The sequence below is a fragment of the Balaenoptera physalus genome (genome assembly GCF_965194825.1).
Source record: "Balaenoptera physalus genome assembly, chromosome: 8".
NCBI lineage: Eukaryota > Metazoa > Chordata > Mammalia > Artiodactyla > Balaenopteridae > Balaenoptera > Balaenoptera physalus.
The window spans coordinates 123,160,231-123,184,147 of record NC_138887.1 but is presented as its reverse complement, the minus strand read 5'-3'; the positions used below and the strand labels follow the sequence as shown (position 1 = coordinate 123,184,147).

Sequence of the window (23,917 nt, the reverse complement as noted above, 5' to 3'; positions counted from 1 at the left end):
TCTTCTCGTTTGCCTCTTTGTGTTTGTTTCTGTGTATTAGGCATATCAGCTGCATCTCCTAGTCTTGAAGGAATGGCCGTATGTAGGTGTCTTATGGGGCCACATTGTGAATCCCACCCCCAGTCACCAGAGCCAGGTGCTTCAGGGGCATCCCCTTGTGTGGGGTGCACGCACCTCCCTGCTGTGGCTGGGCCACGATTGCTGAGGGGGCACTGGTGGGCGGGGTTGGCCCCCAGGCCAGCTGACTGCAACTGCTACCGGCACACTGGTGCCCCTTGGAGCAGGAGCTGCTTTGGAGGGGCACCAGTGCTGGCTGAGGCTGCCTGCCAGGTGGGGTGGGGCAGGAGCCGCTTTGGAGGGGCTGGTCCTCACGGGAATTCCAGGATGGGCCGCATGGTGTTAGCTAGGTTCATGGACAGTGATAGAAATGGTGCCTCCCAGTACCAGGCCAGCCAGGTGGAAGGCGAGTAAGAGAAAGATGGCAGCACTTCTGTCCCTGGAGAAAGTTCTACCAGATCCCTGCTCCTCCACACCCCCTAAAATCAGTCACAAGTCTCCTTGCATGACCCAGTTGCTTTTCAAGCTGCTGCCTCTGCTGGAACTCAGAGCGAGTACGTTGGCGCATGTGCCCTTCCTGAGTGGAGTCTTGGCTTACAGCAGCCCTCTGGCTCTCCTGGAGATTAGCCTCTGCTGGTTTGCAAAGCCAGACGTTGTGAGGGCTCATCTTCCTGGTGTAGGTCCCCTGGGCGGGGGAGCCTGACATGGCGCCTGGACCCCTTGCTCCTCAGGGGGCACCTGTGCCGTCATGATATCCCTCCTGCTCTGGGTTGCTACACTGGGGGATGTGGGTTCTGACTAGACCAAGTCTCTGCGCATCCATCTCGAAGTGGCCTTTTCTTTATATCCTTAGTTGTTGAAAAATCTGTTCTGCTAGTCTTCAGATTGTTCTCAGAGATGGTTGTTCCTTATTGTAGCTGTAGTTTTTTGGTCCTGAGGCCTAAATATTGTTATGACTATGAGTCAGTCTTTGACTTATTTGTCTCTCTAGTGTTACGCACTTGATAAAGGAAGAGGGATCAGACAACAGGGGCCTTTATTGTACTGATAGCATCCCAGGCGGGAGTGTCTCCTCCACCCTCCTCTCCACCCAGAGTTTAGTCATGATCTAAGGGTTAGTTCAGCACCTCTTTCTCTTACAGTGAAAATGTGATCCTGTCATTACTGGGCTCCCAGGGCTTTAAAGTCTTTGGCCATTAGAATAATTACCTGTTCCCATAAGGCGGCACAGAAGAACATTTATGCCTGACCCGCCTGTATGTGCAACTACATCGCTTGCCTCTCCGAGCCTTACGCTCTGAACCGCCATGGATGAAAGGGGTGCTCTTCGGTTGTGTTGGGATGGGAAGCAGATACCGCCGTGTACCCACGGTGTCTTTGAATGCGTTACTTCGTCTGTGTGACTGGTTTTGTCATCGCCTGTTCTCTGGCATAACCTAACATGTCATCTGAGAGTCAGCTCACCATTAACTCCACAGGTAAAGTTTTCCTTGAATTTCTCCCCCTTTAAGCTCCCTCCTGTGTACCCCCAAAATACTTTTCTCAGTCCTCCGTATATCTGCCACGTCACTTGTCGCATTGTGTTCTAACTGCTCACTTTTCTCTTCGCTCCATAAAACTGTGAGCTCCTTAAGGGAAGTAATGGTCAAGTGTATCCAGTGCCTGCACATAGCATTTAGGACGTGTGTGCAATGGAGGAACTCGTGTGCTTTTCAATTTTTCATTTCACTTGACTGTACAGAGACTTTTAGTTGTGCCGGAAGTATTTCATGTCATGAAAATCTTCTTAAGAAGACTCTCAATTCCATGAAGGGAATAAATGTTATACATACTTACTTGGAACTCTTACAGTTCCTGTGTAGGGTCAGGAATATGAATAGGAACTCAAAAATACTTTAAAATTTAACTCATACCACAACAGCAAATACAGAAATATAGACTTTCTAATTAAATCTAGTTGACACAGCCATACACTAATATATTCATGCATGATATGGGATATATAGTCTGAAGCCTGATAAATGCATTTTAACAGCTTTATTGAGGTATAAGTCACATATCATAAACTGTACATATTTAGAGTATATAATTTGGTAAGTTTTGACATAACTTGTGTAACTGTGAACCTGTTACTGCAATCAAGATAGTGGATAAGTCTGTCACCCTCAAATGTTTCCTTTTGGCCCTGTATAGTTCCTCCCTCACACCTGTCTCCGTCCCTCCCCCCCACACCCCCGCCCCAGCAATATCCCCAGGCAACCACTGACCTTTTTATAACTATAAATTAGTTCACATTTCCTAGAATTTTTTATAAATGAAATCATACACTGTGTACTATTTTTTTGGTTTCTTTTACTCAGTGTATTTATTTTAAGATTCATCAATGTTGTTTCATGTGTCAATAGTTCACTCTCTTTTTATTGTTGAGTAGTATTCCATTGTACATATATACCACAATTTGTTTTTCCATTCACCCACTGAAGGGCATTTGAGTTGTTTACAGCTTTTGGCTATTGTAAATAAAGCTGCCATGGACATTCACATCCAAGTCTCTGTATGGACTTAGGCTTTCATTTCTCTTGGGTAGTAACTAGAAATGGAATGCCTGGGTGTATACTTCATTTTTAAAGAAACGGCTGAACTGTTCCAAAGTGCTTATACCATTTTATATCTCCATCACAGGTGTATGAAAACTCTGGTTCTTCTACATCTTCACCAATACTTGGTATAGTCAGTCAGTTTAACATTAGCCCTTCTAATAGGTGTGTAGTGGTATCTTTTTGTGGATTTAACTTGAATTTCCCAGATGACTAATGTGCTCATTTGCCATCTGTATATTTTATTTGATGAAATATTTATTCAGATCTTTGGCTCATTTTTTAAAAGTGCTTTTATCACAATACGTGATTTGCAAATATCTTCCCCATTCAGTGGCTTGTCTTTTTATTCTTTTACCAATATCTTTCAAAGTACAGACATTCTTAATTTGATGAAAACAAATTTACCAAATTTTCTTTTATGGATTATGCTTTTGGTGTCATACCTAGTAAATCTTTCTCTAACCCAAGATCACAAAGATTATCTCCGATGCTTTCTTCTAGAAATTTTATACTTAGGTCCATGACCTATTTTGAGTTAATTTCTATATATAGTATGAGGTATGAATGAAAGTTTATTTTTTGGCATTTGGTAACCAATTATTCCAGCACCACTGCTTGAACAATCTATTCTTTTCCACTGAATTGCCTTTGAAGCTTTGTTGGAAATCTATTGTCCATGTATGTGTGGGTGCAGATCTATTTCTGAACTCTATTTTGTTCCATCGATGTCTCTGTCTTTACATCAATACTACACCATCTGTATTACTGTGGGTTGATCATGAGACTTGAAATCAGGTAGTGTAAGTCCTTCAGCTTTGTTCTTTTTTTCAGAGTGGTTTTAGTTATTCTAAGTCCTTTGCATTCCTATATGACTTTTAAAAATAGCTTGTCATTTTTCACACAGATGTCTGCTAGGGTTTTGATTTGGATTGTGTTTAATCTGTAGAACAAATTGGAGATGATTAATGTCTTTACAGTATTGAGTCTTTCAGTCCTTGAACAGTCTGTACTTATTTAGTTCTTTAATTTGTCTCAGCAGTGTTTGTAGTTTTATGTTCAGGTCTTGCACATTTGATACTGTTGTGAATGGTATTTTTTTAAAAAAATTCAGTTTCCAATAGTTCATTGCTAGTACTTAGACATACAGTTGATTTTTGTATATTGATCTTTTATTTTGCAACTTTGCTAATAAGTTCACTTATTAGTTCTAGTAATTCTGTTAAATCTATTTTATAGGTTTCATTGAATTTTCTACTTTGATGATTATGATGTCTGTGAATAAAGGCAGTTTTACTTCTTCCTTTCCAATATGGATGCTTTTATTTATTTTTCTTCCCTACTGCATTATCTAGAGCCTTCAGTACAATGTTGAATAGAAGTGTGGTGAGGGCAGATGTCCTTGACTTGTTCCTCACCATAGTGGGAAAGCATTCTGACTTTTACCATTAACTGGTATTAGCTATAGTTTTTGTTTGTTTCTTTGTTTTTGTAGATGCCTTTTACCAGGTTGAAGAAGTTCCCTTCTTTTCCTGCTTAGCTAGAGTTTTTATTAGGAGTGGATGTTGTATTTTGTTAAATGCTTTTTCTGCATCTATTGACATAATCATTTTCTTTTTTAGTCACTGATGCTCCATTCGTTTTTTTGTTTTGTTTTGCTTTCTGTATTTCATTTTGAGTAGTTTCTGTTGAAAATGTCTTCAAGTTTACTAATCTCATCTTTTGCAGTGTCTAATCTGTCTTTAATCCCATCTAATGTATTTTTCATACCTTACATTGTAATTTTTCTCTGTAGAAGGTAAATTTGGGTCTGTTTTATATCTTTTATGTCTCTACTTAACAAGTTCATGCTTTCCTCTAGCTTCTGAAATATAAGGAATATAGTTATAATTGTTTTAATGTCCTTCATACTCATTCTGTCATCTGTGTCATTTCTGGGTTGGTTGTTTTCCCACAAGCAACGTGTTGGTCAGTTCCCGACTGAATACTCAAGACGTCCTGTGCACACCTCTCAGGTTCCCACCCTGTTCAGCTCTCTAGCCACCATGCTGTCCCAAGCTCCACCTGCACCTCAACTCAGTGAGATGGTTGGACTCTGTCCCTGTTCCTTTCCACTCTGAGTCAGAAAGCCCTCTTTAGGCAGGAGCTATGACAGACAAAGGGCCCACCTTGCTTGTTTCTCATCTCAGCATCATTGACCTTCGTTGCTAGATGTTCAGGGTCTCGAATACCACGGTTTTGTATATTTGGTCCAGTTTTTTGATTGATTCAGGTGTGAGGGAAAATCTGGTCTCCTTCACTTAGTTTTGGCTGGAATCTGAAGTCAATAAACATATTTCTAATTGATGTAATATAATGAAAATCTATTTGCAGAGTAAGACTGGTCAGATTTAAACTCTTTCCTTTAACATCATCTTCTGTTACCCCCCAAAAGTGGAACCTCTCATTAGTTTTAGAATTACTTTCTTTGTGAATAAATAAAATAATTGACAGCCTATTTACATTAGTCCTGAAATGAATGATATTCAAAATTGATTGTAGATTTTATTATTTCATACTCTTTAAGTCACATTTATTTTTTGACACTGTAGGTAAATTTATTTCAAAAGCCTTGTTTAGAGAAGGGAATTTAAAAATCTAGTCAAGATAATAATTTATACTAACTATTATGGGAGTCCAGAGAGGGGGGAAATGTGTTAATCCCAATGTTTTGTCAAAGAACACTTAATTTATAAATTTGTTTTTTATAATAAAAGTATGTGCTCTTTTTGGCAGTCTTTCATTAAAGCCATGGATATTCATGTCAGCCATCTGTGTGATATGCCAGCACACATGATTTATTGAGAAAGTTACTTTAATGATCCTTTTAGTGTGTCAGGCTTTATAAATTCTCTCTCAACTTCTTGCTAGCTAAGGAACATGAATCTGCTTGCTAAAGTCTAAGTTGACTCAGGTGGGCTAACAAACGTAAATTCTCTTGACTCATATTGCAGGTGGAGTAACCAGCTCTTTCTTGAAATGAGGTTTTGTTTTGTACCTTAGTTCTTTTATAGGTATGGATTCAAAAAGATCTTTATTCAAGGAATTATGCATAAAACATTTTCAGTTGAATCCTAGTGCAGGGAGCTGCACTAGGTTTGTTATGAAGAGTATTTTATTGACAGATAATTCAGATAATGTGGCCTTATGCTTAGCTGCTGTTTAACTAACTGAGCTTCTTACCTGGTATATATTTTACTTATCTTTTAAAGAAATGAACTTCCGAGTGGGAATAAGCATTTCAGTATTTGACTAGGAGAGTGAAATGACAGCATTTGGTAATTGAAATTTTCTTATAGTTAGTAGTATTTTAAAATTTGCTGCCTTAGTATCCTTTTATATATTTCCCTAGAAATAGAGATTTTGAAGTATTTTACATTTGTATGTCTTATTAAGTTAAAACTTTAAGTATTGTTACTTTTTCTTGTGTTGGTATTTTTAATTAAAAAGTACATTAGTCCAAATGGACTTAATAGATATATACAAACTGTTCCATCCAAAAGCAGCAGAATACACATTCTTTTCAAGTGCCCAAGGAACATTCTGCACATGCTAGATCACATGCTAGGCCTCAAAACAAGTCTTGGTAAATTTATGGAAATTGAAATCATATTAAGCATCTTTTCTAACTGCAATACTATAAGACTAGAAATCAACTGCATAAAAAAAACTTCCCAAAACACAAACATGTGGGGGCTAAACAATATGTTACTAAACAACCAATGGGTCACTGAAGAAATCAAAGAAGAAATTTAAAAATACCTGTAGACAAATGAAAATGAAAACACAATGATCCAAAATCTATGGGATTCAGCAAAAGCAATTCTAAGAGGGACATTTATAGTGATAAAAGCCTACCTCAGGAAACAAGAAAAATTGCAAATAAGAATCTTACTGTATACCTAAAAGAACTAGAAAAAGAAGAACAAACAAAACTCAAAGTTAGTAGAAGGAAAGAAATCGTAAAAGATCACAGCAGAAATAAATGAAATAGAAACTAAAAAAAAAAAAAAAAAAGAACAATGAAATTAAGAGCTGGTTCTTTGAAAAGATAAACAAAATTGATAAGCCTTTATCCAGACTGGTTAAGAAAAAAAGAGAGGGCCCAAATTAATATCAGAAATTAAAAAGAAGACATTACAACCTATACCACAGAAATACAAAGGATTATAAGAGATTACTAAAAACAACTGTATGCCAATAAAATGGACAACCTAGAAGAAATGGACAAATTCCTAGAAATGTATGGTCTCCCAAGACTGAACCAGAAAGAAATAGAAAATATGAACAGACCAATAGCCAGTAATGAAATAGAATCAGTAATAAAAACTCCCAGCAAACAAAAGTCCAGGACCAGATGGCTTCACAAATGAATTCTACCACACATTTACAGAAGAGTTAACACCTGTCCTTTGCAAACTATTCTAAACAATTGCAAAGGAAGGCATGCTATCACCCTGATATCAAAACCAGACAAAGCTATCACACAAAAAAATTACAGACCAATAGCACTGAGGAACATGTACAAAAATCCTCAACAAAATCTTAGCAAACCAAATTCAACAGTACATTAAAAGGATCATACACCAATAAATAAATAAATCAAGTGGTATTTATTCCAGGGATGCAAGGATGGTTCAGTATCTGCAAATCAATCAAAGTTATATATCACATTAAGACACTTGAAGCATAAAAATCATATGATCATCTCAATAGATGCAGGAAAAGCTTTTGACAAAATTCAGTATCCATTTATGGTAAAAGCTCTGCACAAACTGGATAGAGGGAACATACCTCAAAATAATAAAGGCTATATATGATAAGCCCACAGCTAACATCATACTCAGTGGTGAAAAACTGAAAGCATTTTCTGTAAGATCAGGAACAAGACAGTGATGCCCAGTCCTGCTGCTTTTATTCAACATAGTATTTGAAGTCCTAGCCACAGCAGTCAGACGAGAAAAAGAAATAAAAGGAATCCAAATTAGAAAGGAAGAAGTAAAACTGTCACTGTTTGCTGATGACATGATACTATACTTAGAGAATCCTACAGACACCACCAAAAAACTATTAGACCCCATCAATGAATTCCATAAAGTTGCAGGATGCAAAATTAATATACAGCAATCAGTATACAGAAATCTGTTGCATTTCTATACACTAACAACAAACTATCAGAAAAAGAAATTAAGAAAATAATCTCATTTACCATTGCATCAAAAAGAGTAAAATAGCTAGGAATATATCTAAGTAAGGAGGCAAAGACCTGTACTCAGAAAACACTGATGAAAGAAATCGAAAGCAACACAACAGATGAAGAGAAATACTGTGTTCATGGATTGGAAGAATTAACATTGTTAAGGTGACCATACTACCCAAAGCAATCTACAGATTCAGTACAATCAAAATACCAGTGACATTTTTCACAGAACTAGAACAAATAATTCTAAAATGTGTGTGGAACTACAAAAGATACTGAATTGCCAAAACAATTTTGAGAAGGAAGAATGAAGCTGGAGGTATCAATGCTTCCTGATTTTAAACGATACTACAAAGCTACCGTCATCAAAACAGCATGGTACTGGCACAAAAACAGACACAGCTCAATGGAACAGAATAGAGAGCCCAGAAGTTAACCCATGCAGCTATGTCAATTAATCTATGACAGAGGAGGCAAGAATGTACAATGGGGGAAAAGACAGCCTTTTCAATAAATGGTGTTGTAAAAACTGGACAGCTATATGCAAAAGAATCAAACTGGACCACTCTCTCACATCATGCACAAAAATAAATTCAAAACAGATTATTTAAGTGTAAGACCTGAAATCATAAAACTTCTAGAAGAAAACACAGGCAGTATGCTCTTTGACATCAGCCTTAGCAATATGTTTTTGGGATCTGTCTCCTCAGGCAAGGGAAACAAAAGCAAAAATAAATGGGACTGCATCAAACTAAAAATCTTTTGCACAATGAAAGAAACTGTCAACAAAATGAAAAGGCTGCTTACTGAATGGGAGAAGATATTTGCAAATCATATATCCGATAAGGAGTTAATATACAAAGGCTCAATATCAAAAAAACAAACAGCCCAATCAAAAAATGGGCACAAGATCTAAATAGACATTTCTCCAAAGAGGACATACAAGTGGCCAAAAGACACATGAAAAGATGCTCAACATTGCTAATTATTAGAGAAATACAAATCAAAACTACAACGAGGTATTACCTTACACTGGTCAGAATGGCCATTATCAAAAAGTCTACAAATAATAAATGCTGGAGAGGGTATGGAGAAAAAGGAACCCTCCTGCACTGTTGATGGGAATGTAAATTGGTGCAGCCACTATGGAGAACAGTAGGGAGGTTCCTTAAAAAACTAAAGATAGAGTTACCATTCAATCCTGCAATCCCACTCCTGGGTATTTATCTGAAGAAAATGAAAACACTAATAAGAAAATATATATGCACCCCTATGTTCATTGCAGCATTATTTATAATAGCTAAGATATGGAAGCAACCGAAGTGCCCATCAATAGATGAATGGATAAAGATGTGGGGTGTGTGTATATCCACACACCACACCACACACACACAGACACACACACACACAGTGGAATATTACTCAAACATAAAAAAGATTGAAATATAACCATTTGTGACAACATGGGTAGACCTAGAGGGTATTACGCTTGGTGAAATAAGTCAGACAGAGAAAGACAAATACTGTATGATTTCACTGATAATATGAAATCCAAGAAACAAAACAAATGAACAAACATAGCAAAATGGAAACAGAGTTATAGATACAGAGAGCAGGTGGTTTCCAGAGGGAGGGCGGTAAGAGGAGGAAAGAAATAGGTGAGGAGGTTAGAGTTGCAGAATTCACGGTCTGAAATGTACAGTGTGGGGAATATAGTCAATAACTGTGTAACTAGACATCGTGATCATTTTGAAATGTATAGAAATATTGAATCACTATGTTGTGTAACAGGAACTTATAGTGTTTTAGGTCGATCATACTTCAAAAACAAACTCATAGGAAAAAAGATCAGATTTGTGGTTAGCAGGGACGGGAGGTGGGTGGAAGGGGAACTGGATGAAGGCCGTCAAAAGGTACAGACTTCCAGTTACAAGATAAATGAGTACTAGGGGTGTGATGTGCAACGTGATACCTAGAATTAACACTGTTGTGTGCTGTAGAGGCAGGTTGTTAAGGGGGTAAATCCTGAGAGTTCTCATCACATGGAAAAAGGTCTTTTTAACTTTTTAAAGTTTTTATCTGAGGTGATGAATGTTCACTAAACTTATTATAATAATCATTTCTTTTGTATGTGGGTCCAGTCATTATGCTGCACACATTAAACTTACATAATGAGGTATGTAAATTATATCTCAATAAAACTGGAAGAAAAGAATTAAAATAAAAAGTACATTGTACAGTTTAATTATTGCTGTGACACAATCCTCTCAGACATTTTAGAAAAGTGATTATTTAAGGCTTCTTGTCTAATAGAAGATTTTCAGAAGTGAAGAACTGTGTGGTACCAGAGTAATCTTTTAGTCAGTCGATATTAGTTAGATTTTTAAAACATTAAATTTGAAACAACAAGGTCTTTAGAGCTCGTCCCTATAGTCTCTAATATTTTGTCTGCTGCCTCACACATACTCTAGCAACAGACTCCTGGATTTCTGTCTGTGAGGCCAACCTGAGGTATCTGGGGACCAGGACACCTAATGAGAGAGATTGCTCTTTGCCTGGTGTTTCTCACTGGGTCTGATTCTCAAGATACCAAGTTGAGTCCACTAAGAAGTTCTAATGAAAGCATTTTTCTGTTGTTCATAACATACCTTCCCTTCTCACTCTGCAAATGCTTTCTGCCCCCGACTTCACTCTCATGCAGTGGTGCTGTCCCAGCACGACACAGGCCAAGTTCTGGGCAGTGCCAAATTGCTATTTAGCATACGACTGTGGTTTCCAAAGTGGAGTTTGTTTCCCGTCCATTCACAAAGTAAGTCATTGGGCTGTGTGAAGAAACTATTAGAACTTGTATTTATTTTTATTGTTATAATTTTTTTAATTAATTAATTAATTTATTTATTTATTTTTAGCTGTGTTGGGTCTTCGTTTCGTGGCAAGTGGGGGCCACTCTTCATTGCGGTGCGCGGGCCTTTCACTGTCGCGGCCTCTCTTGTTGCGGAGCATGGGCTCCAGACGCGCAGGCTCAGCAGCTGTGGCTCACGGGCCTAGTTGCTCCGCGACATGTGGGATCTTCCCGGCCCAGGGCTCGAACCCGTGTCCCCTGCATTGGCAGGCAGATTCTCAATCACTGCGCCACCAGGGAAGCCCTATTGTTATAATTTTTAAAGTCTTTGTTTTATGTGTAAAATAATGTATATGTCAGTGAGTAGTACGTATATATCAGTAGTTTATAAATAATTAAAATACACATATAATGGGTATATGTACTCTGATTTTATCTTTGCTTTTAGTGGTGTATGATCAAAAATTTTTGAGACCGGATAAGACTCTTATAGCGCATCTGGGTGAGGGTTTTTTATTCTGTTATTTGTCAGTTCCTCCATAAATATGAGCTTCATGATATGCACAATTGTGTGTGTGTGTGCGTGCGCCCACGCGCACCCCCTCATATATGTGTGTTTTTCTTGTGAAAAATTCCGTGGCTCTCACCAGATTCTCAGGAGTCTTTGACCCTAAAGATCAAATATGCTGGGCTTCCCTGGTGGCGCAGTGGTTAAGAATCCGCCTGCCAATGCAGGGGACATGGGTTCGAGCCCTGGTCCGGAAAAATCCCACATGCCACGGTGCAACTAAGCCCACGTACCACAACTACTGAAGCCCGCGCTCCTAGAGCCCGTGCTCCGCAACAAGAGAAGCCACCGCAATGAGAAGCCTGCGGGCACCTCAACGAAGAGTAGCGCCTGCTTGCCGAAACCAGAGAAAGCCTGCGCACGGCAACGAAGACCCAATGCAGCCAAAAATAAATAAATGTTTTTTAAAAAATGCATAAAATCAAATATGCTTATCTGGGATCCCTGGGCCATGAAACCACTGAAGTTCATTTTGGGAGGACTGTACCTTGTTTACATATAACTGCCTAGTTTAAATTAAGTGGTACTTCATTTGAAAAATAATATATATGATTAGATACATATTCTTTTTTCTTTTTAATTAATTTATTTTTTGGCTGCATTGGGTCTTCGGTGCTGCACGTGGGCTTTCTCTAGTTGCGGCGCATGGGGGCTACTCTGTTGTGGTGCATGGGCTTCTCATTGCGGTGGCTTCTCTTGTTGCAGAGCACGGGCTCTAGAGCGCAGGCTCAGTAGTTGTGGCGCACAGGCTTAGTTGCTCCGCGGCATGTGGGATTTTCCCGGACCAGGGCGTGAATCCATGTCCCCTGCATTGGCAGGCAGATTCTTAACCACTGTGCCACCAGGGAAGTCCCATATTCTTTTTAATAGATTGAAGTCTTATTAAGTCTTTAGTCTGATAAACTGCCGCCAGGATTGTTGCCATGATCTCATGGTGTGACCTACGCTGCATACTCTACTAGGGTCTGGGTCCCTTTTACCTTCTTTTAAAAGATATTTTATTGTATGTTTTCACTAACCTTATATTTCTTTAAAATATTATGATAGGTTTTTGTCTCTCAAATTCAAATACATTGGTCCTGGATAGATGTGGCTACGAAAGAGCTGCTATTTGAAACCTGCTGTTTTTCTGTTGTCTCCATAAGCTGCTTTTGGGGAGTCTGTCTGTATAATAGGTGATGGGATTTCATTGAGTGGGGATGAGAGTTAAGTTTAAAAGTCAGCTGATGAGGTGAAATTGAGTTTAGTCAAAGTTATTTTTGAAATTCTTAGATCACCCATAAAATTAAAGGTACATGATTTTGTCTATACAGTCCTTTGTGGTTAAACTTTTATATGGCCCCGAGTAGCTCTTCAGTTTCTTCCTTAAAGAATGTCCACAATCCTGTCATCTCTCAGTTGACTGACCACTTGAATGCTGTTTTTACTTATTTATTTATTCATTTACCAGTAGTCAGAAAAACCCTACCATTCGCATATTCTTTCCAATAAGTATTGGGCCTAGGACACGTGCTCATTGAATAGAATGACGATTCAGATTTCTTTTTCAATAAAAAGACTTGTTTTTTAAATGTGTATAGGTGAATTTAAGTAACTTCAGTGCATATATGATACAACTGCACTGCATTTCCAACCTATACGACATAATTACACTGTATTTCCAGCTTTGGCCATTTCCCTGCACAAGCCTGTAGCATCCAACTCAGATGAATAATGTGTGTGTGTGTTTTTTCCCTTGGAAAGGAATCACTCTATTTGTTTATTCGTTATGTAATAAGTTTTAAGTATGTGCAAGGCATTGCTCTGGGCATTGGAATTATAGGAATGAAAATGACACAGTCCCTGTTCTTATAGAACTTACATTCTAGTGGCGAAAGTAGGCAATAAATAAACCACAAAGGATAAGAAACATTTCAGGCAGTGTGTGCTGTGAAGAAACATAATCAGGGTGCAGGGCCTTGGCAGGTCCACTGTCTTGGGTAGGGGAATCAGGTGGCTTCTCGGAGGAGGTGACATGTGAACAGGAACCTGCATGAAGAGGGGACAAGGGCGGGGGAGGTGAGAGGGTTTGTCAGGTGTCTCTTCCATCACGACCCTGGGTTCCTAGTTCGGGGGAGCAGGCTGCACGTACCCGCCCCACACGAGCGGCACGGTGGGTTTCTTGTGGATGTCGGCGGAACTTCTGAGCGAGTGACTCATGTCAGCACCCTTGCTCATCGCTTGCAAGAGGCTGCGACACGTGGGCAGAGTCGCTTAGGGTTGACTGGGCTTTTCCCACCAGGTAACAGCCCTGCGTTTTACCTAGGATCCCACTAACAGAAATGAGAAAGTCCATAGAATTTGATCTATCTGATTTGTACTTTATTTTGTTATATGTATATAAATTTATTGTACCTGATTTTATTAAGGGCTATTTTATTTATTTTTAACAGGAATCACTAGATTTGATCTACTTGGAGACTTTGGAAGGTTTAATTGGCTGGGAAATTTCTATATTGTGTTATCCTACAATTTGCTTTTTGCTATTATGACAACATTGTGTCTGGTCAGAAAATTCACCTCCGCTGTACGAGAAGAACTTTTCAAGGCCCTAGGTAATTCTGAGGTTTATGGGTATTTTTCTCTTTTTCGACTTATTAATAATTTTGACATTTCAGCTAATTTTAAGTCTTCACCTATTCATTTTTCCAAATGTGTAAATCCTTAGAGGTCACATTCCTGACCCACTACTTACTGGTTATGTTCTTGTATAAAATTACTTCATTAAGTCTCATCTTTCTCATCTGTAAAATGGTGATAATATCTTCTTCTTTCAGGACTGTTGTGAATATTAGCTGAAATAGTTCTTTTAAGGGCCTAAGCATAATCCTAGTACCTGGTAAGAGCTCAGTAAACAGTAGCTCTTTGGTTACTATGATGAGGGGAGGTGTGGTGAGCTGAGGATGATGATATGCTAAAGGCTTATATTTGGTGTTGATTCTCTTACTAGTTTCTAGTTAAAGGTTTTTTTGAGGATTGGATTTTATAGGTATCAGGCTGACCCACAATTATAATTCTCTTCAGTTAGTCAAATAATAATTCAGAATAAAAATATTAGTGTTCTTGGCATTAATAAGAGAGAGGGCGTTCATTATGTATTCTGTGAGTCACGTGCATTGAGACAGTATTAAAAACCACAGGTTTGGCTAAGCTATAAAGGGTACAAACGTAACCTATGAACGTATTTTTCATGCTTGCTTCAACATTAGTGCTAAACATATTTCAGGCTTTGTATTTTAGGAATACCAGAACAATATAAACTGTCTTGCTATATAAACCCTCTTGGCTTTAGGGTGTGTAATTTTATAAAAGAAGGGAAAGGTACTCATTTATTGTAGAAAGTCTTGACATTAGCTCATTTACCTGAATTGACATCATTTGAATGCTTATACTCCATATTCCTTTGTGGCTTTTAGCTATTGCAAAAGGCAACATAATGATTGGTTCGTTAAGATTCTGTTTTCAGATACTTTAAACCTTATGAACAACAGTAAAGCTTTGCATGCCACCAAGCCTTTCCAACCCTGATGCTTGAAAGGATGACCTTTGGGAAGGAAAAAGGATTTCAGATTATCTATTCATGTCTGTTTTACTGCAAATTTATCGTGAGAGGGGGTGGCTGATGAGATATTGGCCCGAAAGGGAAAGTTACATCTCATTTCAGCTGAAGCACCAGATGATTTATGGATTTTAATGCCTAGGTTCCTTATTGCTGGTCAGATTAAAATCTAAAGATGAAGTCAGAATCAAACAGTCCTCTCAGCCAAATTTTTAGTGTTAAAATTTCATTTCTAAGCCTGTTGTAGCATCAGCAATATTAGTTAGCCATAATCTCAGATAAATTCCTACTTACCATTCACGAAAATGAGATGGTTATGAATAAATTGCAGTAAATTTAGCGTTTGGGTTGGGTATTCTGGATAGCATCTTGCTAAGGAAGTCTTTATTAAAGCAGTAAAATGTAATTTAACCGAAGGTAAAGGTTGTAAATGTTGTGTTGGCTCTTTGACCATAAGAGGCAGTGAAATCATCAAGAGTTGTGTAAAACATCTAATAGATACAGTTTTTTTTTTTCCCTAATGTTTTCTGTTACTCTTTGGAATGCTCTAAGGAGGCAATGCCTTATACCTAGAAAAAGATCCTCATTAAGTGTATGTCATGTGTGAATGATCTGAGATCTTAAACATGACTTCACTGGGAATGATAATTTGATTATAAAATATAAAATTTAACTATCTCCTTTCTTTTTTCTTCTTCTTCTTTTGTGTGTGTGTGGGAGGTGGGGTGGGAGGGATTTTTCCCTCTGCTGCTGTGCATTGAGAATCATAACATCTACCTCATAGAGCATCTGGCACATAGTAGACACTCAGAATTTAGCTACCATGATGGTGGTGGAGCTGATTTTTTTTGCAGAAGAGAGACATTGTAGTTTTCCTGAATGCATAACCTGTGCTACACCCAGGTTTTAGAAGTAACTCATTGAAATAATCGATCCTAAAGGGGTTCTGTTGCAGTGAGGGCGTTGATCACTTGGTCGCTGCTCTCTTTGCCCACTTCCTTCTGCAGCCGGCCTGTGTTAACACGCTTCCTCATGTCCAGCAGTTGTAGGTGCCTTTTGTCACTCAGTGGCTTGGCCGTTCCTGAGACAAGAACTGTTTTTTGTGTGTGTGCTGGATCGATTTATTTTTCCCTTCCCAGTCATGCATCATAGACAGGCTCAATTTTACCTTTTCTTTCATTAAGATGTGCAGTGATAGAAATTTTAAAATTTGGAGTGCTGTGTTGGCTTATGAGGGATATAAAACTGCTTACCAGTCAGGTAGACAACCATCTGAAATTTTAGGGGAAAAATAATCTTATCCAGGTATATTTTTACAAATATCTGAGCCTTATAAAAATCGTTTTCTCAAAATCTTTTCCATGGATGTGTTGCTTATGTGTTCTTGAATGTCTTTATGCTTCATTTTGTTAAAGTGCTCAGAGCTTTAATGCCACTTAAACTCTTAAAATTTCTTCTCACTTTTCTGCCTGTGAGGGCACAGTATTGTTCTATGTGTCAGGTATACTATGTAAATAATTGCTGTATGATACAGAGGGAAAGTAATGTAACTTAAAAGGTAGTAATAATCTTTTACTCTGTGAAATATCTTTGAGTAGTGAAATCTTATTTATGGTCAGTTTGTTCTGTTGCCATTTCTTTCTTCTTGGTAGTGTCTTCCGTTGCTTTTCTTTTTACTTGCATGCTTTATGTTTTGATGTGTCTTTCCCTGTGTTTTCCTGGGAGTGTATATGTATGGGTGTCTTTTAAAACAAAAATGGGATCATCCTCGTTTCAGGTTGTTCCCTGGGAAGGGCACTCGGGTATGGGGATAAGCCTGCAGGAGGAGGTTTATTAGAAGTTGCTCTTGGACCAAGGTGGAGGGCGGGGCAGGGGCAGGAGCTGTGCGGAGGGCAGTGGCCGCTGCATCTCACCGGAAGCCTGAGCCGGCCCCGTGGGTTGTTGGATGAAGGAAGGACTCCCAGGCTGCCCTGAACTAGGGGACGCCTGACTGCCTCCTGGGCAGCTGTCTTCAGCTCAGGCCCGGGCCCTGCCGGTGGGGAGAAGGGCCCTTTCATCCTGCAGGGAGTGTAGCCAGAGCAGCACGGTTCCCTCAGGAACACGGCACACTCTGCCCGACCTCTCAACAGTGCATTAGTTCTTACATTTTCTTCATTTTCCTGCAGGGCTTCATAAACTTCACTTATCAGATACTTCAAGGGATTCAGAAACCGCAAAGCCTTCTGCAAATGGGCATCAGAAAGCACTGTGAGCCCCACAGCACCGCTCTGCAATCAAGAGCCTGAGCGCCCCAAACTCGTGACATTCCCGTCAGTCAGGGATGCTTGCTGCTGCCTGTGGTCCACGTTTAGGGCCTGGGCCTGTCAGTGTCGTTTTCATAATCTAAGAGCTTGGCTGTTGCAGGTCTTCTTCTTTTTATTTACCTTTGGGGGGGTCCCTTGTAGTTTCCAGCCGGGTGCAGGCTCCTCAGGGCGGCGCGCCTTCTGGGGCCATGTTTGCTTGCATCAGTTATGCACCCATGTGAGAGTGTTAGAAAAGGCCAACTTCGGGGCTTTCTAAGGATTCACTTAAATCTTGCTATATATTCCATTCAAAATGAATTCCATTCATGCCCTACATGAAAGGGCATCCTTGGTACTTAGATGTGAAGTTTCTGCAAAAAATGAAAGTTTATAGATGATACTGCAGTGGGTACATTGGAACTGTAAATGGTTGCAAATTATATTTTTTACTTCCTTAAAGAAAAAACAAAAGCATAGTTCTGATTTATGTTACAGAATGATATTGATTGGACTTTGAGTCAAGGGAAAAATACAAAATTCTTTTAAAACTTGAGCCTTGGTAGAATGCCACAGGAATACCTCCTGCTGTCCAGTGGAATAAGCTATGGTAGGAAGTATTATGTAATCATAGTTCTTTGACAGTTTGTGTATATAATTCAGTATTACCTCTCATAACATAGTTGCCAGTGTTGAATACACTTGTAACTTAGATTTTGCCTTATAGGCTATATGTACACTCAGTTTTTTTTAAACATTTTTTTCAGAAATCCCTTAATTCCCTGTGCTCCTTGTGTCCATTATGAACTATAAGTGCTCTGTGGTAGACACCCCTTCTATCGCCACAGTCTTCAGGCTTTGATCACTTCTGTACATGCCAATTTAAACATCAGACTTACGAATGTTACCATTTAACACCCAAAACACACAGCATCAGCATTCATGATGTAAGAAAAGTTTTGCAGTGTATCGTGGTCTGATGATCATTCAGTTATTAAATTGTAAATAATTCTTGGGATGGGTTCTTGACTTTAAGTCCACTGAATAAAAGCTATAACATTATACTCCGTGTTACCATCCACTAGGATTGAGTACCAGAAATTGTGCATGCAAAAATAGCAGATGGGTCCACTTGCACACAGTTCATATCATGCAGCTTCTATAAACACATATGTTCATGTGCGCTGTGTGTTTGGCAACAGATTGTGTTCAGACAAAAGTAAAAGAACAGTTTTCTCAAATTGTTGAATTTAAAGGGTTTTTTGGGAGAAATTTATGAAAAACAGGCTATATATATTTTGACATCAAAAATTTCCACTTAGATCCAATATAATAAGAGAAGGTAACCCAAAGCTCCATTGTGTATACTTCTCCTTTATTTATTTATACCTCTGCATTGCCTTCTGAGCTTCTCTTCTTGTTAAAATGCAGCTTAGTTTTAAAATAAAAGAACATTTTGTGATTCTAAATAACACTCAGTAAATACCACCAGTCTAGTATGGGTGAATTTCTCAGCATAAGATCCACATACTGAGAAAATGAATAAAAATTGGCTGCTTTCTAATTTTACTGGTAATTATACCTATTTAAGTGTTAATTGCAAGTTTTGATTTTTACCGAAACTTGCTTGCTTTGAGCAGACCAGGTCAAGGGGAGAAGAGAAAGGAATTCCTTTAAATAAAAGAATATCACTTCTAACTTACACCAATTTCAGGGCAGACATCCAGAGGAAGAGCTTCTGGGTATTTGTAAGATGTCTGAAAATTTTTGAGTAAAATATTAAACTTTTCAATGTCTATATCAACTCTTTGTTCATTTGAAAGTTTCTTTCCGTCAGAGGACTTAAGCCAGGTTTGGATTAGTAAGGAGTGAAATGTATTATAAATTCCTGAAGCTCTTAGTGGATGCTTCTTCATTGCTGTGTGGAACAGAGGGACGGTTTTGAACCTTGGGTGCAAAATGCCTTCTGTGGAAGCAAATACGGGTGGTCACATCCTCGGTCTGCACGTAATGACAAGCACTTGAGGCTCTAGAAACACCTGGTGTATTCCTGGTCACAAGCACAATCTTCCTCTTGAGTGAGACACTTACTCTGAATGCAGGTGCTTCTCTTGGACGCACACTGGAGGCTGGCATATGCACCTGTGGCAGAAGCGGGTGCAGCGCACTGAGGCCGAGCACCGGAGGACCGGTAAGGACAGGCACCCGTGAGCTGCCTGTTACTGCAGCTGTGAGTGCAGTGCGGGGCGGGCACGAGGCCTCAGGTCCGAGGTCCCGGCGCCGGCAGCCGGACGGGCCTGAAACTGCCTTCCTTCTAAGTGGATGGGGTACATCGCTGACTGCGTTAAATCAAATGCTCCTTTTATGTTTTCTCACTGCTAGGATCTATTTTAAAAGGACATTAGGCACTGCAATCACAAAGTTTCTTGAGGAGACTGGGCCAATTCTTATCATTCATTGGTTCTACAGTATGTAAATAAATTATTTTGAAGTTATAAATTTTACAGATTATAACGTTTGTAATGATTTTTACTGATTTTCCAAGATATTTCTTAGATTTAAAATTTGTTTAGCTTTATATACATTCTATGTAAAAATAGATCTGCTGTAAATATGAGACTTTATGTGAAAATTACACACACACACACACACACACACACACGTTAGCACCTTCAGTGCCACGCTGAGGGGTTGACAGTGGATGAGAATGAAACCTTCCTGGTGGTTCTCAGTCTCGGGTGCGTCAAAGGTACATATACACCTGACCTTCGGGGCATCGGCTTCTGCCTGGCTTTCTGGAGCAGTCGGCCGCCCTATGGCCTCTGTAACCGCCTTATTTGCCAGCAACACAGGCTTACATCGCGTGAAAGCCCTAGGTGGCTTTCTATGTTGTTAGCACAGTATTTAGTGTATAAAGGCAGAGTTCTTACAATAATTTTTTTTAAGTATGAGGATACATGCAGTACTGACTTTTTAAACTTTTAAAAAATTGGTATGATGTTACTTTAAAAATAATGTTTGGATGCACTGGCAAATTATTTTTGTTTACAGAGTGTTTTGTTTACAGGTTATCAGCCTTGTTTCTATGAGATACTTTTAGTGTGACTTTTTAAATGTCTCAGAAATTAAAGTTTTACAAAAAGTGATTTCATATTTTGGTTTATAAGTACTCAAATGTGTTTTTTATTTTTTAATCTTAAATACCATCATGGCTAAAACTTAAGAGCATATATAGGTTATTTTCATTTCAGTTTTATAAAGGGCAATAACTATTCTGGTGGAATGTTGAATTGAGGAAGGAGTGGATATTTTCTCTCCTTTTTGTTGGGGAGTTTTTGATAGATCAATTTCTTGCAACCTAAAATGTAGCATCAGTAATTGAAATCATGTATGTTATTTATTTGACTTATTTAGATTTGATTTCTCTGATTTCTTCCATTGAAGGACTGAGCCACATACCTGATTGTGGTGTGAGCAGCTTAATCCAGAGTGCTTGGAAGGCAAATGCCTTTAGCATGTGCTTCATTCACTGACAAATAGAAGCCTCTACGGCAGTGGCTTTCAGACTTCTGACCAGAGTAAGAAATCCAGTTTACATTGTAACTCACACACACGTACATACTTCTATACATACAAACAAAAATTTAACAAAACAGTACCTACTTTTACTGTGTGTGATGCATGCTGGCTTTTTCTATTCTGTTTTGTTGGTATTTTTCTAAGGTATTTTTTTAAAAAATACTTGACACAAACCACCAAGTCATTTCCTGGCTGAAAGAATACAAAGCATTTTTTTGGCTTTTGAATATTGTTCAGGTAAAATTCATTATTGCAAATACCACTGAAACAAAAGGATTTCATATGCAAATTACTTGTTCCACTGAAAAGAATGTAATTAAAATCAGTAGAAATTGCTCAAACTCTAAAAAGTGGATTATAAAATTTCAAAACTAAGTGATTGATCCACATGTCTTAAAGGAGTAGTGCTGGGAGCTAGTTTTCAAGATAAGTTATTTAACTTCCAATTCTTTGCAATTCAATTAGGAAAAAGTTTTTTCAAGTTCAACTGTAATCAAACAAGAAATTCACACAAAACCCAGTCATAGTGGATATGACTTTGGTGTTGTGCTCTTCTAAAGGTGTGAAGAAGTCAGGTTCTCACAAGCATGGATTACAGAAAGCAGGGCAGCAGCAGCTGCGGTGCTTGCTTTCTGAGGACCAGAGAGAAACAGAAGGATCTTCAGTGTCTCGATGTGAGGAGGCTGAGATTCAAATGTGGGCTGTGAATCTGAGGAAGAAGGTTTTATCAGTTTCTAAGAATACTATGTGAAGGATGTAATGTCTTTTCCTTTGAAAAGCTATTACTAAAAGAATGTACTGCTTACAAACAGTGACACTGAGGATCAAGGATTTGGGATACTTCTGGAGCTAGCATATTGATTCTGCAGCTTTCCTTTCACAGCCCTCTTGAAATCTTCTATAGTTTTTCTCTGTCGGCTTAACAGTGGCCTTGAGGATGAAGTGACAGAGGTATGATTGCCGACGCTAGCACCTGTCTCTCCCCGGCCTGTGCCTGTTCAGAGAGTTTCTCATCACCTCCACTCTCTCTCTCATCCTCTCTTTACTTCAGTCTCAGCAGTGATTCACTTCTTCTTTTCTCTTTTTAGTCCTCACTGTGGCATCTCATCAGACCTCGAAGTCAAGGAGGTGAAGGGGGCGCAGGGGAAGGGAGGAGGCAGGTGCCATGTTCTCACTCTCAGCAGCCCGAAGACCTGGGAAATGGGAAAACACACGCCTCCATTTTGCAGAGAAGGGGCCCAAACACACGAAGGTTAAGATTTGCTGAGGTCACACAGCTAGGGAGTTGAAGAGCTGTCTGTGAACGCAGGTCAGTATCACTGAGTCTCACCTCTTCCTGGTTTGGGGGTTTTGATTTCTTTTTTTAGTGACTCCAGTCGGGTGGTTCAGAATTTTCCAGCGCCAGGATATTGAGTCAGGTGTTTGAACATCGTCTGTCTTTCCACTTGTCTTAGTGCTGATGGGGAGTTGCAGAAGTGTGGCATAGTCCCAGGGTCCATATTTCTAGGCCTTAGAAACTCAAGCAGACTTAGTTCTTTCTCAGTTATACAGCTAAACATTTAATAATGCAGATAACATAAGTAGATATTTAAGATGTGGTTCTAAAATGAGACGAATTTTATGTATATAGCTTGCAAAAGGGACTTACTGCTTTAAAATAGTAGTAACAACAACAATAATAATAGCAGTAGCCACTTAAATAGTGCTTTCCTGTGCCAGGTATTGTTCTAAGCATTTTATATGTGTGTGTATATGCATGTTTATTTAAATATGTAACTTATTTAATCCTCCTGACAATCCTGTGAAGTAGGTACTGTTAGTATTCCCACTTTGCAGATGAGGAAGCTAAAGCACAGAGAGGTTAAGTAACCTGCCCGGGGACCCACAGGGCACAGGATTCGAATCCCGGGCCAGCTGTCTCCTGAGTCCTTACCCTTAACCACTTTATAAACATTGCTTCTCAGATAGACTTTACTTATCAATTACAGCTGATGAAAAGAAGGCACCTATTTTCACACAGGAGGCCCTGAGACCAGTTGACAGAGCCCTAGCTAAGATCAGAGCCTCTGAGACCGAACAAAGGGACTTGTTTAAAATTGTTACCTGTCTTCGTGGTGCTTGGTGAGGACACTGAACCAGGTAGAGAACACGTGTGCGATATTTGGGCTTTAAGAACGTGGCGTGACTGCCTTGGAAGGAAGAAAAACGGTCCGGGAAAGGTTTTTAAAGATGGTGGTTCTGCTCCACGTGTCACAGGGCGCGGCCCTGCAGGTTTCCCGCCGTACAGCGAGCGCTGCATCTGGGAGGGGTTTAGGCAGAGCCGCTGTGAGCCACTGGTGCTCAGCGAGCACAGGCCTGGAACTGGCGGCCTTGAGCCCCAGCGTGAGCTGACCAGAGCTTCGGTTTCCTCATGATTTCTGCATTCCTTTCCCCAACACGTAAAAGGGGCAGGACCTGTGGTTGTGAAAAAGCGCTAGGAAACAGTAGCCATAGTTATTTACCAATCTGAAAGGGGGGGAATCACACCTGTGTACCATGTAGTGGAACACGCCGGGTGGCTTCTGTATCTATGTGTGTGTATCTGTGTATGTGTATCAGTGCATGTGTATCTGTGCATGTGTATCAGTGTGTGTGTATCTGTGTATGTATATCTGTGCATGTGTATCTGTGTATGTGTATCGGTGTATCAGTGTATGTGTATCTGTGTATGTGTATCAGTGTATGTGTATCTGTGTATGTGTATCAGTGTATGTGTATCAGTGTGTGTGTATCTGTGTATGTGTATCAGTGCATGTGTATCTGTGTATGTGTATCTGTGCGTGTGTATCTGTGTATGTGTATCAGTGTGTGTGTATCTGTGCATGTGTATCAGTGCATGTGTATCTGTGTATGTGTATCTGTGTATCTGTGCATGTGTATCTGTGCATGTGTATCAGTGCATGTGTATCTGTGTATGTGTATCTGTGTATCTGTGCATGTGTATCTGTGTATGTGTATCAGTGCATGTGTATCAGTGTATGTGTATCTGTGTATGTGTATCAGTGCATGTGTATCTGTGCATGTGTATCTGTGTATGTGTATCTGTGTATGTGTTACATGTGCACCAGGCTGTGGCCGACATGCCACAGCCACTGACACAGGGCCTGAAACATTAGGTA

The 23,917-nt window shown here is 39.3% G+C and overlaps 1 protein-coding gene across 10 annotated transcripts in view; it reads left to right on the top strand.

Annotated features, from left to right (window-relative positions):
- LMBR1 (limb development membrane protein 1) overlaps window positions 1-23,917 on the top strand; it is a 163,417-nt gene that overhangs the window by 122,988 nt on the left and 16,512 nt on the right. For 2 of the 10 annotated variants that reach the window (XM_082472638.1, XM_082472640.1), the window contains 2 exons: window positions 13,736-13,897; window positions 17,067-18,984. The exons of 5 other annotated variants lie outside the window; for them this stretch is intronic. In XM_082472638.1, the coding sequence (XP_082328764.1) occupies window positions 13,736-13,897; window positions 17,067-17,152 (248 nt within the window). In that variant the 3' untranslated portion in view covers window positions 17,153-18,984. Of the gene's footprint in view, window positions 1-13,735; window positions 13,898-17,066; window positions 19,685-23,917 lie in introns of those variants that run through there. 3 more of the 10 variants (XM_082472643.1, XM_082472645.1, XM_082472637.1) reach the window with 2 other exon arrangements.